Source organism: Coniophora puteana, assembly GCF_000271625.1.
Source record: "Coniophora puteana RWD-64-598 SS2 unplaced genomic scaffold CONPUscaffold_13, whole genome shotgun sequence".
Classification (NCBI taxonomy): Eukaryota; Fungi; Basidiomycota; class Agaricomycetes; order Boletales; family Coniophoraceae; genus Coniophora; species Coniophora puteana.
In genome coordinates this window covers 881096-894451 of record NW_006913065.1, presented here as the reverse complement: position 1 = coordinate 894451, position 13356 = coordinate 881096, and the positions used below count along the sequence as shown (strand labels likewise).

The 13356-nt window shown below is 54.6% G+C and overlaps 4 protein-coding genes across 4 annotated transcripts; 2 read left to right on the top strand and 2 right to left on the bottom strand.

The window, feature by feature from the left end:
* Positions 1-287: 287 nt before the first annotated feature.
* Positions 288-2511, top strand: CONPUDRAFT_130128 (reductase AKOR2; the record flags this gene model as incomplete). Its single annotated transcript, XM_007774941.1, has 10 exons — positions 288-357; positions 477-587; positions 722-800; positions 890-965; positions 1036-1072; positions 1130-1274; positions 1432-1485; positions 1621-1703; positions 1841-1995; positions 2380-2511. The coding sequence occupies 10 exons, from the start codon at positions 288-290 to the stop codon at positions 2509-2511; spliced, it is 942 nt and encodes a 313-aa protein (XP_007773131.1).
* On the bottom strand, positions 2494-3823 carry CONPUDRAFT_168552 (uncharacterized protein; the record flags this gene model as incomplete). Its single annotated transcript, XM_007774940.1, has 1 exon — positions 2494-3823. The coding sequence occupies one exon, from the start codon at positions 3821-3823 to the stop codon at positions 2963-2965; it is 861 nt and encodes a 286-aa protein (XP_007773130.1). The 3' UTR covers positions 2494-2962.
* Positions 3824-7456: 3633 nt separating this feature from the next.
* On the top strand, positions 7457-8295 carry CONPUDRAFT_84690 (uncharacterized protein). The gene is made up of 3 exons (XM_007774939.1): positions 7457-7599; positions 7652-7879; positions 7939-8295. Exons 2-3 carry the CDS (start codon positions 7760-7762, stop codon positions 8086-8088), a joined length of 270 nt encoding a protein of 89 aa, XP_007773129.1. The 5' UTR covers positions 7457-7599; positions 7652-7759; the 3' UTR covers positions 8089-8295.
* A 691-nt stretch (positions 8296-8986) lies between these two features.
* Positions 8987-11403, bottom strand: CONPUDRAFT_63669 (APC amino acid permease; the record flags this gene model as incomplete). The annotated part of the gene is made up of 14 exons (XM_007774704.1): positions 8987-9092; positions 9154-9171; positions 9229-9441; positions 9522-9711; positions 9785-9870; positions 9935-9981; positions 10037-10076; positions 10149-10212; positions 10277-10300; positions 10354-10382; positions 10440-10465; positions 10578-11120; positions 11177-11239; positions 11302-11403. 14 exons carry the CDS (start codon positions 11401-11403, stop codon positions 8987-8989), a joined length of 1551 nt encoding a protein of 516 aa, XP_007772894.1.
* Between the last annotated feature and the right edge of the window lie 1953 nt (positions 11404-13356).

Sequence of the window (13356 nt, the reverse complement as noted above, 5' to 3'; positions counted from 1 at the left end):
TCTGGAGTTCCCCCGGCTAAGCTTCTCTTAGATTTATACGCAGCTTCGAAAACCCAGCCCACTCTCAGGGCCTGACGGAAAATGACCATGGGCGTGTGTTCATGAGATTGGCGCGCGTGGTGATCATGCGGCCCGCCCGGAGTTCCGGGGCACCTTCCTCTCCCCAGGTTCAACCATCGACCTTCATGGCTGGCCTCAAGACCACACGGTGTCATTCAAGACTCACGGTGACGGCCGTACTCATCTGAGCTCACCTTCCTTCCCTTACGCATCTCTCAATAACGAAGATGTCGAAGACCGCTTCTTACCTCACCCAGACTCTGACTCTCAACACGGGCGCCAGCATCCCTATCGTCGGTACGTCATCCCAGCTTCATCTCCGCCGGCTTGCAGCGATCTCAATCAACACTCTGCCACCGTGTCTGCCTCATCATGCTTGTTCCTTCTTGTACTGTCCTCACTGTCGTGACTATCAGGTCTCGGAGTGTTCGCAAGCCGCGATCCCTCAGTGCAGGCGCAGGCTACGCCGTGGGTCCTCACTGCGCTCCAAGCGGGCTATCGGCATATCGACACAGCATGGATCTATGGTTCGTGCCCTGCCAATCTCCCCTCAGCCTGGAGCGGGGCCACTTGCAGGGCATTTCCGCAGCGCCGCTGACGTCTTGACCACGCTCCCTTTTGCCGTGGCTTCTTCTCTTTCTCGAAATTTCGATCGCACCAGGCACCGAGAAGCCTGTCGGTGACGCCATCAAGGCATCCGGGATCCCGCGCGAGCAGCTCTTTATCACCACTAAGCTTCCGTGAGTGTGTTCACTTACGTTAGCGGTTTAAGCTCAAGATTGGTGTAATACGCTTGAACGTGTGTGTGGCTGACGTCTGATTTATGTAGGTGGAATCACACGCAGCGCGTGCAGTGGTCTATTGATCAGAGCTTGAAGAACGCCGGGCTGGACTATTTCGATTTGGTGAGCGCTGAGCAGTCCGGTCCGGTCAAACTGACTTTGCAGTCGCTGATGCGTGCTTTGCGTGTCTCAGTATTTGATGCACTGGCCACATAGCGTGCACTTTGATGGTGAGAACCGCACTCAACAAGGATGAATAGATGACATGCTAATCCGCTCGCTCGCAGAGAATGAACCCCGTCCGCGCAATCCAGATGGTCAGCTCAAGCTCGATGATACGGTGGACTTCAACCACACGTGGGCCGAAATGGAAAAGGCGCTGGCGAGCGGCAAAGTGAGGGCGATCGGTTTAAGCAACTTCTCAATCAAAACGTGCGTTGACGCTGCTTCTCGAACTTCTATCATGCCCTTCTGTTGTAGCTGTCATTTTTCTTCCGCTTTGAAAATGCCGTGCGCTTCTCAGCTTCTGCTTTGCGCCTTTTGACGTTGTTATCTAGCGATAAGCTGAGCTGACTTTCACGATGCACAGATTGGAAAAATTGTTCACAACGGCCAAGGTCACACCCGCCATGCTCCAGATAGAGTGAGTCGGAAATACCGGTGCACATTTAGACCATTTGTTTTTCCTCTCGTGCTACGTACATTCCATTTGATCGCAGTTGCTGACTGTCACCTCCTTGTACCCGGACGCGGCACTGCACGGCACACTACACTCTAGACTCCACCCATACCTAGCGCAGAATGACCTGCTGGAATACTGTCGCAAAAAGGGCATCCTCGTCACTGCATACGCTCCCACAGGTACGTGCGCCATCGCCGCCACCATCATCAGCCGCTGACCGATTTTATGCGCTCCGCACGCACCCTCGCCGCTCTCATCGCGCGCGCTGTAAACGCCATTGACTGGCCCCATTCTCGATCACGAACGCACCGGGCAGGCTACTCCACCGTGCGCGACGACCCCTCCGTCGGCCAGATCGCGCAAAAGCACGGCGTGACGCCCACGCAGGTCATCCTCTCGTGGCACGTCGCGCGCGGCGCGGTAGTCATACCCAAGAGCGCGGACGCGCAGCGCCAGATCGAGAACAGCCAGGTGAGCGCGACTCGAAGTCGTGAATCCCATTCAGAATATTATGTGCGTCCCTCGTGTGGGTGCTTGTCCCTGGCGGCAGCAAATGGCAGCCGGCCCTGGGGCTTCCTGGGGCCCTGATTGCTGGTGATGCCGATCGTGCGGTGCCGCTAAGCGAGCGAGTTGAGCAGCTGCTTCCGACTCCGGCGCCTAGCGCTCCGTATCGTCGCCGGCAGACGCCGGTGGTGAGAGCAGCACAACATTTGCAGCAGTGTGCGTGACACAGCGAACCTGGCTGCCGTTTCGACGATTTGACACCTAGTGGACATATATTTCGTCCGGTCCCGAGCGGACGGGAAGCTAGCCATATGCACACCAGAGGACGTTCTGGCTGACTTTGAATCGCAGCTCTTGACACTTGACCCGGAAGATACCCGGGTTATCGATGCGCTTGACCGGAACGAGCGGGTGTGCAACAAGCCAGACGAGCACGGAAACGTCTGGGCGTGGTCCATGGATCGCCTCGGATGGGCCAGCTGAATATGTCACAATATATCAATAGCGCACATCCATGGAGTTGGCGGAGCAGAAGGAACGGGAGCAGGTGGTAGATGCAGGTGCTATTAGGCTTGCTTTCCCCAAGATTACATAGATGTATTATCATAACGGTAGGCGAGCTGCTAGTGTCCTTGAGTCGACAGCGAAGCACGGGTGAAATCGAAACGCGGATCATTATCGTCATCAGTGTTCGAATAAAGCAATGCGAGAGCGACTGGATGGATGGTATATGCATGAGAACCGATAACGTCATAACAGGCAGAGAGGAAAGTAATCAACATTAGAACAGCTCAACAGCTGGCTGTCGTCAAGGCATGATTTAACCTGTCAGAAAAGACCCTCGCTACTTGACCCGAAGAATAATCGTACATCAACACAACACAATGCACAAGAGCTCCCCCATTCCCATGGAGAGAGAGGCAAGGCACTCCAATCAAAATCCGTCCAGGCAGTCGCCAGGCGATGAATCAAGGGAGCAATTTGATAATCCCTTGCACAGCGAGAACGACGTATAGCTGGCATCGTCGCCAGCCACCCTGGCAGCCCCACTCCGTCTTGAAGACGGCTTGCCATCCTGATCCCGGTGTTTCCGGCGTTTGGGTTTGTCGTCAGAGGAAGGAGGATGGGGCAGGAAGGAAGGATTAGAGGACGCATACAGATTTGACCCGTCATCGCACGGCGTCATGTTAGGGAAGCCCGTGTTGCTCGCACGGGCAACCCGAGGCCGCGGTATTGACGGGCCGGACGCCAGAGTCACGTTCAATGAGTCGGGAGGGGGGCTCGTGAAGCCATCACTCTCGTCCGACTCTGAGGAGACATCGGGGATGAGCGAGGGCATGGTATGCGGGATGGAATGATTTTGGTGTGAGCGGTAGTCCAACTCGGTGCCGGTATACGTCCTAGCCATGGGAGAGGAGGTACGACGATGATGTTGATTTTGGGATGTTTGTGAGACAAGGGCTGCCCTCGGATGACAATGGTCGCTGGAGCGGTGCAACAGGCGGCGAGCAGACTCGGCAGAGGACCCGCTGGAAGAAGAGTCGTCTAGGTTATAAGTACGACCTGGACAGCCGCGTTCGGGGAGGGCGCAGTCGTTCTCCCCGACAACAATGGGTGATCTGTCATATGTTGATGGTGAATGGACGAGGTGGGTCTTTGCGAGAACGGGGGATGGGGGGAAGTGTACTCCGTGAAACCTGTCCGGAGAGCAGTGGGAGGAAGGGTAGTCGCGCGACGTTTGGTGCCGTTTGAGAATGGGGCGGGGGATGGCGGCAGGAGATGAGGAGGGGTACATGGTGGGGGGCTGCGCGTGGATGTGGATGTGGTAGCAGCAAGGGAGGAGTGACACGAACACCGACACGACTGGGTAGGTGCTGTTCGACGTCAGAGACGACGAGGGGACTGGTGTTAGCAGGTAATGAGCATGGTGGTAGTGGTAGGAGTATAAGAGTCTGGCTGAGGAGAGATGCGAAAAGGAGAGAGGATAAGCCGCTGGCAACAAGGTTCAACAACCTTTGGATCTCCTCCGGTCGACCCTTCCCGGCACCTTTCCGGCTTCCCTGTCATCTCAAATTTTCAGCCCCGATTCATCCCAAGCGAGATCCCGAAGATTTGCCTTTTCCGGTACTGTGGGTCCGGCCCTCCTTCGTTCCTCGCCCTCGGAGACGGTCGGAGAGATGCGGCACCTGAGCGTATTTCCCTTGACGGCAGAGTCACCCTCCAATCCATGCGTCGTTCCCATCTGCCTGCGGGCCTTCAACAGAACTCAAATAATTTATCCTCATACATGCCTGGCGAGGCGGCGTATGACCGAGTATCCATCACACCCCAAACGTGTTTGAAAACGCATCGCTCATTCCACCCGCAAATGGTTCGCTCGCTCATTTTCAGTGCTTGCAACGTGCATTCAGCTGGCCCGAAACACCGTCAAATGAAATACCTGCCCTGAACTGCTGCTGTGTCTATGGGCCGTCGAAGCTGGTCCGCAACTAGCTTATGCCCGATTCCCGAGATTCAGAAACAGAATACCCTAGAATAACTTTGCCATGCCATCGCCGAGCTGATCGTTCATACATGCGCTTGCTGATCGTACGCTTTCGATGGCATCGCTTGCGATTATTATTCTCAGCTACAGTACAAGTACGGGCCTCGTTCCACCCGCCCGAACAATGCGCGAGTTCGCGCGATCCTCCCGTTTGGACGCCTTATCGACCTATCGCGACGCGACGTGCTAGCACAATACAAATGTCTCGCCTCACAAATATGTATGGCGCTCTGCGTCATCCATTCCTCGTCGTCGTCTTGGCTGATTCATGTCCGTGCGTGTCTGCAACAGACGCTTGAGCTAGCCGGGGCGCGCACAGGGATACGGTGGTGTCACGGTCTTGGGCAGTGTATAATTAGCTCTTGGTCGCGTCCGACTCGCTCGTCCCGAGGCTTCCCTGCTTGTCTTGGCCTCTGAGATCGGAATTGCCTTTGTCAGAACGCGAACAAACTCTATCTTGCTTGTCGAAGGCCCACATCTCGTCACCTCTTTCCTTCCGCAGCCCAGCGCGCCTATTCACGTTCGTCCTTCCCTTGGGACCTATCACAGGGCGCGGAACAGTGCCAGCGCACTTCCAAACTTGGAGAGTTCATTTTGACGACCTCTTGTCCTCTGCCATGACACAAGATCGGCTACGTACTTGTGGCAAAGACTGTACCTTCCTAGTCTTATATCGGTCTTCTTCTGTCTTGGTGAAAGATCTGCCTCTACCTAAAGCTGAAGCCAACAGCTGACTCAGGACGGTCCTGGGCGGCATGGAAGGAATCTTAGACTCGAAACATTCGGTTTCGCAAAGTTTCCGTTTCCACGTTGGAGACGCGCGGGCCCATCAGGGGCCATCAGTAGCTCCTGTGGCGAAACTCCCTCACCCCCGCGCTAAGATAGGTTTACGCGCCATGCAAACTTCATGATGCAACCCCACCCATGACTTCTGGTATTGAACCCAACTTGCATCTTATCTCGAGTACACGGTTATCACCCTCACGCAGAAGCGCTTTCCTTGTGGCCTACCGAAGTTCATGTTGCCGTTGACAGCGCATGTATTGACTTTTGGGTTAAGTCACTGGCGGTTTGCCTTAGGGCCCCTTCGATGGCGTGTAGAACTTTGCGTTACGACACAGCAACACCCACAGCCACCCACAGCCATATACGCGCCGCCAGAGCCGGCCCGGTGGAACGCCGACGGGTACAGTGCCTTTTCTTCTGTCTCATGATGCGCCTCCCCCTTGCACACGCCCGAAATTAAATCTCCTGGTAAGCCAGAATAATCTGTACGAGGCCGTCTGCCGGCTGCTAACAAAGTCTCTTTGTCAGACAAGCTCAAGCTCCGCGACCTCTGATGTTGGTCACAACACTCAGTGCTTCAAGTTGCTAGTGCGCATATGGCATTATCTAAATGTGCATCCGAGCGACACGGTCATGTGCACTCTTGCACTGGCCAACGAGCGACCGTCCGTTCGTCAAACGCGGCCAGGCTCTCCTACGCGAAGTTCCTCCTGTCGCCCCGGACTTGCACGTTACGTATGTGAAACCCGCGTCTGCGGGGGCCCGCGGGTGGTGTGTATGTAAGGACACTCGGGCTTGACTAGGGCAGGAAGCCCGATCGAGGACGACGCAATAAACAATCAGGCGATTCTGCCTCATCGAGGAAGATCAACGCGAGGGCAGAGCGGTTATATGCGTTCGAAGCGTGTTGGACGCGAAGCTTAAGTTACATAACCGTTCCACTTCGACTGCGCATACGCGCACGCGACGGGTCTGGGGGCGCCCTCTTTCGCCACGTGCGGACGTAAGAGAGAACAGATGATTGCCCTCCTCCTCTTGTCTTCTCATGATCGGGGTAATGTTGGCTGACCTTGGAGCTTGTCGGGCAGACCGGGTGCTTCTAGGTTTACGGTGGCGCGTCACCTGCGAAGGCACGCGAACGCGATCAGTGTTGTGTTTGACGAGCCTGCCCAAAATGTAACGCGTCGGATTTATGTGCAATCGACGAACCAGCTGTACCAACCATACGCTGATCCGGTCGGTCTAAACCCGTTGTGGGCTCAACCATGGGCACCTTCGCAGTGTCGGGCGTCGGTGTCATTAATATTACAGGGTAAAACGCTAAATACCATCAGCTGAGAGGTTAATACTCATCTGATGACAGGCTTCTCGTATCCAGGAATTTGGGGTCCAGTCGTTGGTCGCGGAATACCTTGGAGGTTTGGACATTTTCACCATTACTGTCACTGTAACAGTGTCCTCAGCTTCGTTGTTGAGCCTCAAGGAATCACGCCATACCAGTTTACGGATCTTTGCGCTGTCACAAGTGTCTGCCGTACCACCATACAATTCGATATTCTACTGTAGAATTTTCCACACAAGGCCCAAACATCGTCGTACGTCTCATTGTCGAACGTCCCTGACCTCGCAATCTTCCGCGATTATTCTCCGTGTCTGGTGAGCATTTGACTGGACAGGGCTAGATGCGTGCACAAACAGTATGATGTGCGCATGCTCATAGTGCAAGTATAGTCTTCGAAGCGCCGGAGAACTCCGTGTGAAGGATGTGCTCAATAATATCCACCACACGTTATAGGGCGAGCTATTCTACAAACCTGCGACCAGTGACCGATCAAGAGTGATCTGGTTTGTCCCCACATCGCTGGCGTGTGCTGATCTGCCCCCATGATCCACCCACTGCCAAGGTCACCGCGCGGAGCGAGGTTGACGAACTCCGGAGGGTGAGTGTCAGACGGAGCTCGGAGAAGCCAGTTCAAGTTGCTGGCTCAGGCTACCTATCAGAACACCAGCTGCCTGGCGACCTGAATGGAGCAACATGTGTAGTAGATATGGTCTCCATGCGCCGAGCTCGAGGACGCGGAGATTTAGGTTGGAGGTCTCATTCATTAATATGTGTTGATCTTGTACGAGCTGGGGTTATAGAAACTGGGGTTTGAATGGAAGGGCGCGGAGAGGCGCGGAGGTGGCACGGGCTCCACATATGTTCATATCACACCCCGCGACACAAGGCAGAGCTAGAGCTTGAAGGTAGACTTAGCTTAAGAGATAACGGGCAATCTGAGATACACATACGGATGGATCATCGGAGACTAACTAACGCACAGTGCATGCTCTTGAGTCTTCTCCTTTCTCCGCTTATCTTCACAAGACGCTGGCGGCATAGGTATGTACTCCGGAAAGATGATGGATGCCGCAACCTTGGATACGGCGCGGCAATCCTCACATCCAAGCTGTATGTACCTTCTCCTTTCTTTGCGTATCTTATCTCGAAGCGCTTGGCGACCGACATCGTGCGTTGGGCTAGGCACATTGTTCGTACATGCTGAGTACGAACTCCTCGGGCAAGCATGGCAACTTGCCTTCCGTCTCCATCCAAGCAACCATCTGCCACTGGTTCATTGCGGCTACTGGGCTACTCGCCCTCGTTTCTCAACGCAGCTAAGCCTTGTCGAGTATGGGACACGTCCAGAGGCGGTTGTCGATATGATCGGTCGCCAGGCTACTGCTAGCTAGTGCACCCCTCCACGCTAGCCTCAATAACCCCTCTGCAATGGACTGCGTTGTCTCCCGAGCGCGCTGTATTATACTGTACAAACGCCGCCCATGTCCTCCGGAGAGACGCCGAAACGAACCGTCAAAGAAGCAGTGATATGTTTGACGGGGCAGGAGGTACAACGTGAGTCCACGGCTCAGCTGACCGGCAGATAGAGGAGGTGAGACAAACCACAGGTATGTGATGAAAGATCGCGCGAGCGAGAACGCTAAGTCAAGCTTCAAGCCCAACTCCGAGGTGCGCGTGGGCGTCTAACTCGTGACCTCAGAAGCCCCTGACACGTTTGGATCCGGGAACACCGGGCACGAGTCTCCACTTCGCAAACATATAAATCCTGGAGTCTGGGCGTTCGTGCACCATGCATACGGGCGGTGGTAGATCCGGAAGTCCTGCAGCTGTCTGCTAATGATGTAGAATGTGAAACGTGGAGTTGGTGCACTGGAATTAGAGAATTGGTAGCTTGCTGGCTAGACGAATGGATATAGTGGTCGTACAAAAGGTGCGTGCGATCCACGAGGTAAACGGTATATACGGTATCATTTATGCAAGGAAAGGGCTATAAAATAACGCCAAGGAAAGAAAAAAGGATCAGGGAGCTCCGTGCCTCTCTGAAAACGAGAGCGGACGCATCCCTTTGGGCGAAGCTGAATACGGCCTGCACCTTCGCTGTGTCGCGTCGCGGGGGGTTGGGTCGGGCGACGGCGACAGAAGCAGCGGGGATTCGCCATCAGAGCTTGGCCGAGAGTCGAGAGTCGAGGCCAGGACGACGCTTGGATCTCAGGAAAGGTCTATTCCGGATCCAAAAGCCCAGAGCGACTGGATGGCCGTCGGTCATCCCGCGCTGCGATCAGGCCTTAGGCCTTCTCCTTCAACTCCTCGCTCTTGTCATCGTCTCTGGGCTTACCTCCTTCCGAGGCGTGCTCGACGTTGGACTGGGGGCCGTGGTAGTGCAGCCGTGCGCTGTGGGGATACGCGTTAAGTCCATGCAACTCTCGTTCACCAAATGCGTCAGTGTGCTTACCCAGCGAAGTACCATACCCTGTGCGAAGCAGAGTCAGTAAGAGAACGAGTTGAGTTGCCATATCAAGGTACGTACAAGCTCAGTACGATGACGCCGACCGTGATGACCGACGAGTAGTTCATGTTCAGCGGCGTGACTGGCAGATCGTTCGGCAGAGAGAAGATGATGCAGACGAAGACGGTCCACAGGATACAGGTGACGTTGGCCGCCCAGCCGAGCAGGCCGTCGCCCATGTAGAACGGGCCGGGCTTGAAGTCGACCTCGGGGTGGTTCGCGTACAACCGGCGCCTGCGCATGACAAAAGTGGTCCCGCGTGTGAGCAGTTAGGTCAGCACAAAGTGGATGACTGACAGGAGACGGGAACGTACAGGAAAATGGGAATGATATAGCTCGTATCGAGTGCCATAGCCGTCGCGGAGAAGATGGCGTTGGCTGCCGTTGGGGATGCGAGGTCCAGGAGACCAGGGAGGATAGAGAAGATCGTCGTGGCCCAGATAGCGCGCAGGGGCGTCTTGGTCGATCGCGAAACTTGGCCAAAGTAGCCAGCATCTGGAAGACCTGTTGACGCCCGTTTGAGTCTGCTCATACAGAACGGATGCGATGACAAGGGGAAGAAAGAGGATGAACGCACCGTGGTCTCGGCTGAAGGCGTATACGGTGCGCGAGCATGCCTGGAGCGCGGTCTGGGACACGAAGAAGGCAGTAAGGCATACAAAGCTCTGAATGCAGTCAAAAGCGTCAGATAAACTCGAAGTCCACGGAGGTGATGCCGATGTTACACACCCAGAGGAACAGGGCAGCTGGGGTGCCCATCCGGTCCGCCATGATCTTGCGGCGTGTTGATAAGCTGAAGATGATGCTACAGACTAAGTGGACAACTTACCTGGAGGACGGCGGAGCCCGTCGGACCAGGCAGGTTTTCCCTTTAGTTTGGTAAATTGATTAGCGACCGTGAGTCACTTGTCCTGCCAGGAACATGACCTGGAGATGCTTACAAAGGCCCAGAACATAGAATCAACACGATGTTGAATATCCAACCGATTAGACCTGTGCCGATAACTGTTGTGGAGCATCAGTGAGTTAGCCCTGAGTGTGGCCCGAAGGTTTAGAGGAGCCCGCTTACCGGCGATAAAGATAGCCGAGGGGGCTGCGCAAATTCACGTAAGAGAATAGACGTTTGGGACATGGGTTGGAGCAAACCTGCGTAAGCTGCCCTGCGCACTTCCTCCCTGTAGTCGACGGTTGTTTAATAATACATCACGAGATAGAGCTAAACTAAACCTTACGATATGTGGGCGGTCGCATCGTAATCCTCAAGGAGAATCACTCAGACTTTCGAACACGAACATGTATTCATAAGATAACTTACAGTCATCTACACGACGCATGAGAGACATGTGCCGATGACTGTCTAGCAAGCTTACCGTCCATTGAACGCTGAGCAGGCCGAGTAAGAACGCAATGCCGATGTTCCACCCACCCGTGCCGTTGACGATACCCTCGGTACCGAAGACATAGCCAGCGGAATGCATGTCCGAGCGCGGGGTCGTCGCGAGGAGCACGATAATGATGACGAAGGTCGCGCCGAGGTTGATAAATACAAACCCTTTGGTGGCAAATGCGAGATAGCGGGTAGCGAGTGAGTTGAGCAGGCCGTGCACGCACAGCAGGCCGGCGAAGAGGCCGACGGTCATGCCCGGCGTGATGGTGAACGAGGGGCGGCTGAGGGAGACGGCGGCGAGGATCATATTGGAGAGACCGAACTCGGTGGAGGAGATGCCGGCAACCTGGCCGAGGATGTTGAGCCAGCCGACGATCCAGCCGACGATGGCGCGGTGCTTTTCGGGGCAGAGCTTTGCGGAGGCCGTGTAGAGGCCGCCGCAGGTTGGATAAGCTGAGACGATCTCAGCGATGCTGGAGCCGAGGGTGAAGCACATGCATGAGCCGAGGATCCAGCACCATACGACCTGGAGGGTTGCGGAGTTACGAGAGAGGAGACGGAGGAGGTCATGTGTGTACGCACGGAAGAGGGTCCACCGGAGAGCAGAGGGGTATTGAAGGTGGTCGAAACACTCGAGCAGAGACCCTGTCGCCCGTTTGGCCAGTGTGAGCAGATATGAAGAGGATGGACGAAATTTTACAACGCACCATGATGCTGAACGCAAAGCTAATGGTTGCGAGATTGGAGAACTCTCGTTTGAAGGAGGGTTTGTAGCCGAGATTCTGCAGCTCATCGTCGTCGCTGGCCATGGTGGACGTCTCGTGCCGCTCTGGTGACATGATAGGAGGACCTCGACAGGTACAAGGGTGAACGAGTACAAGTGGGAAAGGAACTCAACGAAGGAAAAGCTGAGTGTGGAGCAAGGCAAGGATATTTATCACATCCGAGTCCGCCATGGATATGGGTGCCTGGGGATGCGATGCATACATCTTGACGCCCGTCTAATGGACCCATCAATTCAGTGGCAAGTCCCGGATATGACGTTGATAAGCGTATCTTGCTGTCCTTCTGTCTCTTTGAACATCCTACATCGCAATAACGTCTCTGTAAAGCAAACCTTGAGAGTTGATAGCGTGTCACATTTGTTCGAATCTCTTTGTCTCGAGCCTCCACCGAACCTCTTGAAAGCGATGGTCCGTCCCAGGCGGAGGAGGGATACGGCGCGTGGCGTCATTGACAGGGTGACATCCCGCCGGGTTTGTCCAGGGCCGCAAAAACTCCATATCCATGTGATATTGCATATTCTTGCTATCAGCCTTCCGTTTTTATGCTTGGCGTCGGGCTTGTTTACCAGCTACCTATAAGTAAAAGGTGGGTTCAGAAACTTCAAAATCCCGGCGCACTCACAACAGGTTGATGTCACGATAGATGTTTTGTGTTAGGGTGCTAGATTCTCGTATGTTTAAGTGGACTCTTAGCGCGTTGTGCGATGTCTTCGCGGTTGGCATGCACCACCATCATGCAGTCCATTTTGATGCGTGTGACACACCGCGGGATGAGAATCCCGGTCAGACGACCCCAAAAAATCTCCAACTTGTTGAGTCCTCTTGAACTAACGCATGATGCATGATGGCAAGTACATCATTGGCTGGGACCTGCGAGAATTCGTCTGATACCCTGAAGAATTGCAGTTAAGCAAAGAAGACCGTGGTGGATAGCGTTGGACTAGTAGCAGGACAATGTTCACTGGAGCCGACGAACGTGTGTGTGCGATGTAACCACATGCCGACAATTTGATCGATCGGTTTGTGGGGGCACGGAACCAATAATATCTTTGTTTGACGCGTTTGACGCGTACAGACGCGTGCGCGTCATCGAGGCACCGCGTCTTGAGAAGCACTAATGGTCACGGTTTTCCTTTACCCACACTTCCCCTCATCCATTTGCCTCTTCCTGACTTCTCTTCACTTGAAATCATGCCCGATAACCCGCACCTGCGCGGGTGCCCAGCAAATTGAACAAGCTGGACTTCCATGTCGATTCCTACAACAGTCCCAGAAGCGCCCCCAGACCAAGCAACAGAGATCATCTTGAGACGGCCATTCAGGATCCAGGTTATCAGCTCCAGCTAGAAAAGATGATGCTGTCAGAATTACGTCTAGTATTCGACCCTTTACGGCTTTATTGGTTCATCCAGAAGCCTCCTGTACGGCGATGTTCCTCTACGAGGTCTACAAGTAAACACCGCCTTCATACATCTATTCAGGCGCTTAGTATCCCAGCGGTACCTTAAGCGCTTACGCACTCGTGTGGCTCCGCGTTCATCGCATAGGGCCACGTTCTGCTTACGTAGCCGTCCCGCATTACCGTGGGACTTGGACTGCATAGTAGTTACGAATACGGTAGTGACTTCACACGCTCCTGTCATATATATACAGTCGCTACCATGAATATCATTTAAGTCTTCTCTCTCCACCGAACGACTACCATCGTCAGCTACCAGCCTAACCAGCTACTAACTCAACCTTCAACAACTAACTGCCCGGTGAGTTCGCGCTTTCATAGACTTCTATGCTATACTCGCGATCGTCCTTTGTCAGGTTATGAGCCCCGCGGGGCGCGGCGGAGCCTAGTACCTCAAGGCGGCTTAGTATGCCATGGGGGGGAGTTATTCGCAACGGTTCATCCGAAGCGTTTCCCCCTTCGCCCACTGGTTAACACCAGGGCGGCAGGAATCAAGGGGACACCCTCCTGTCATGTGT

Coding starts and splice junctions, on each gene's coding strand:
- CONPUDRAFT_84690 (XM_007774939.1), top strand. CDS start 7,760: ATGATGGATGCCGCAACCTTGGATACGGCGCGGCAATCCTCACATCCA. Junction 7,880..7,938: donor GACCGACATCGTGCGTTGGG/CTAGGCACATTG, acceptor ATGGCAACTTGC/CTTCCGTCTCCATCCAAGCA.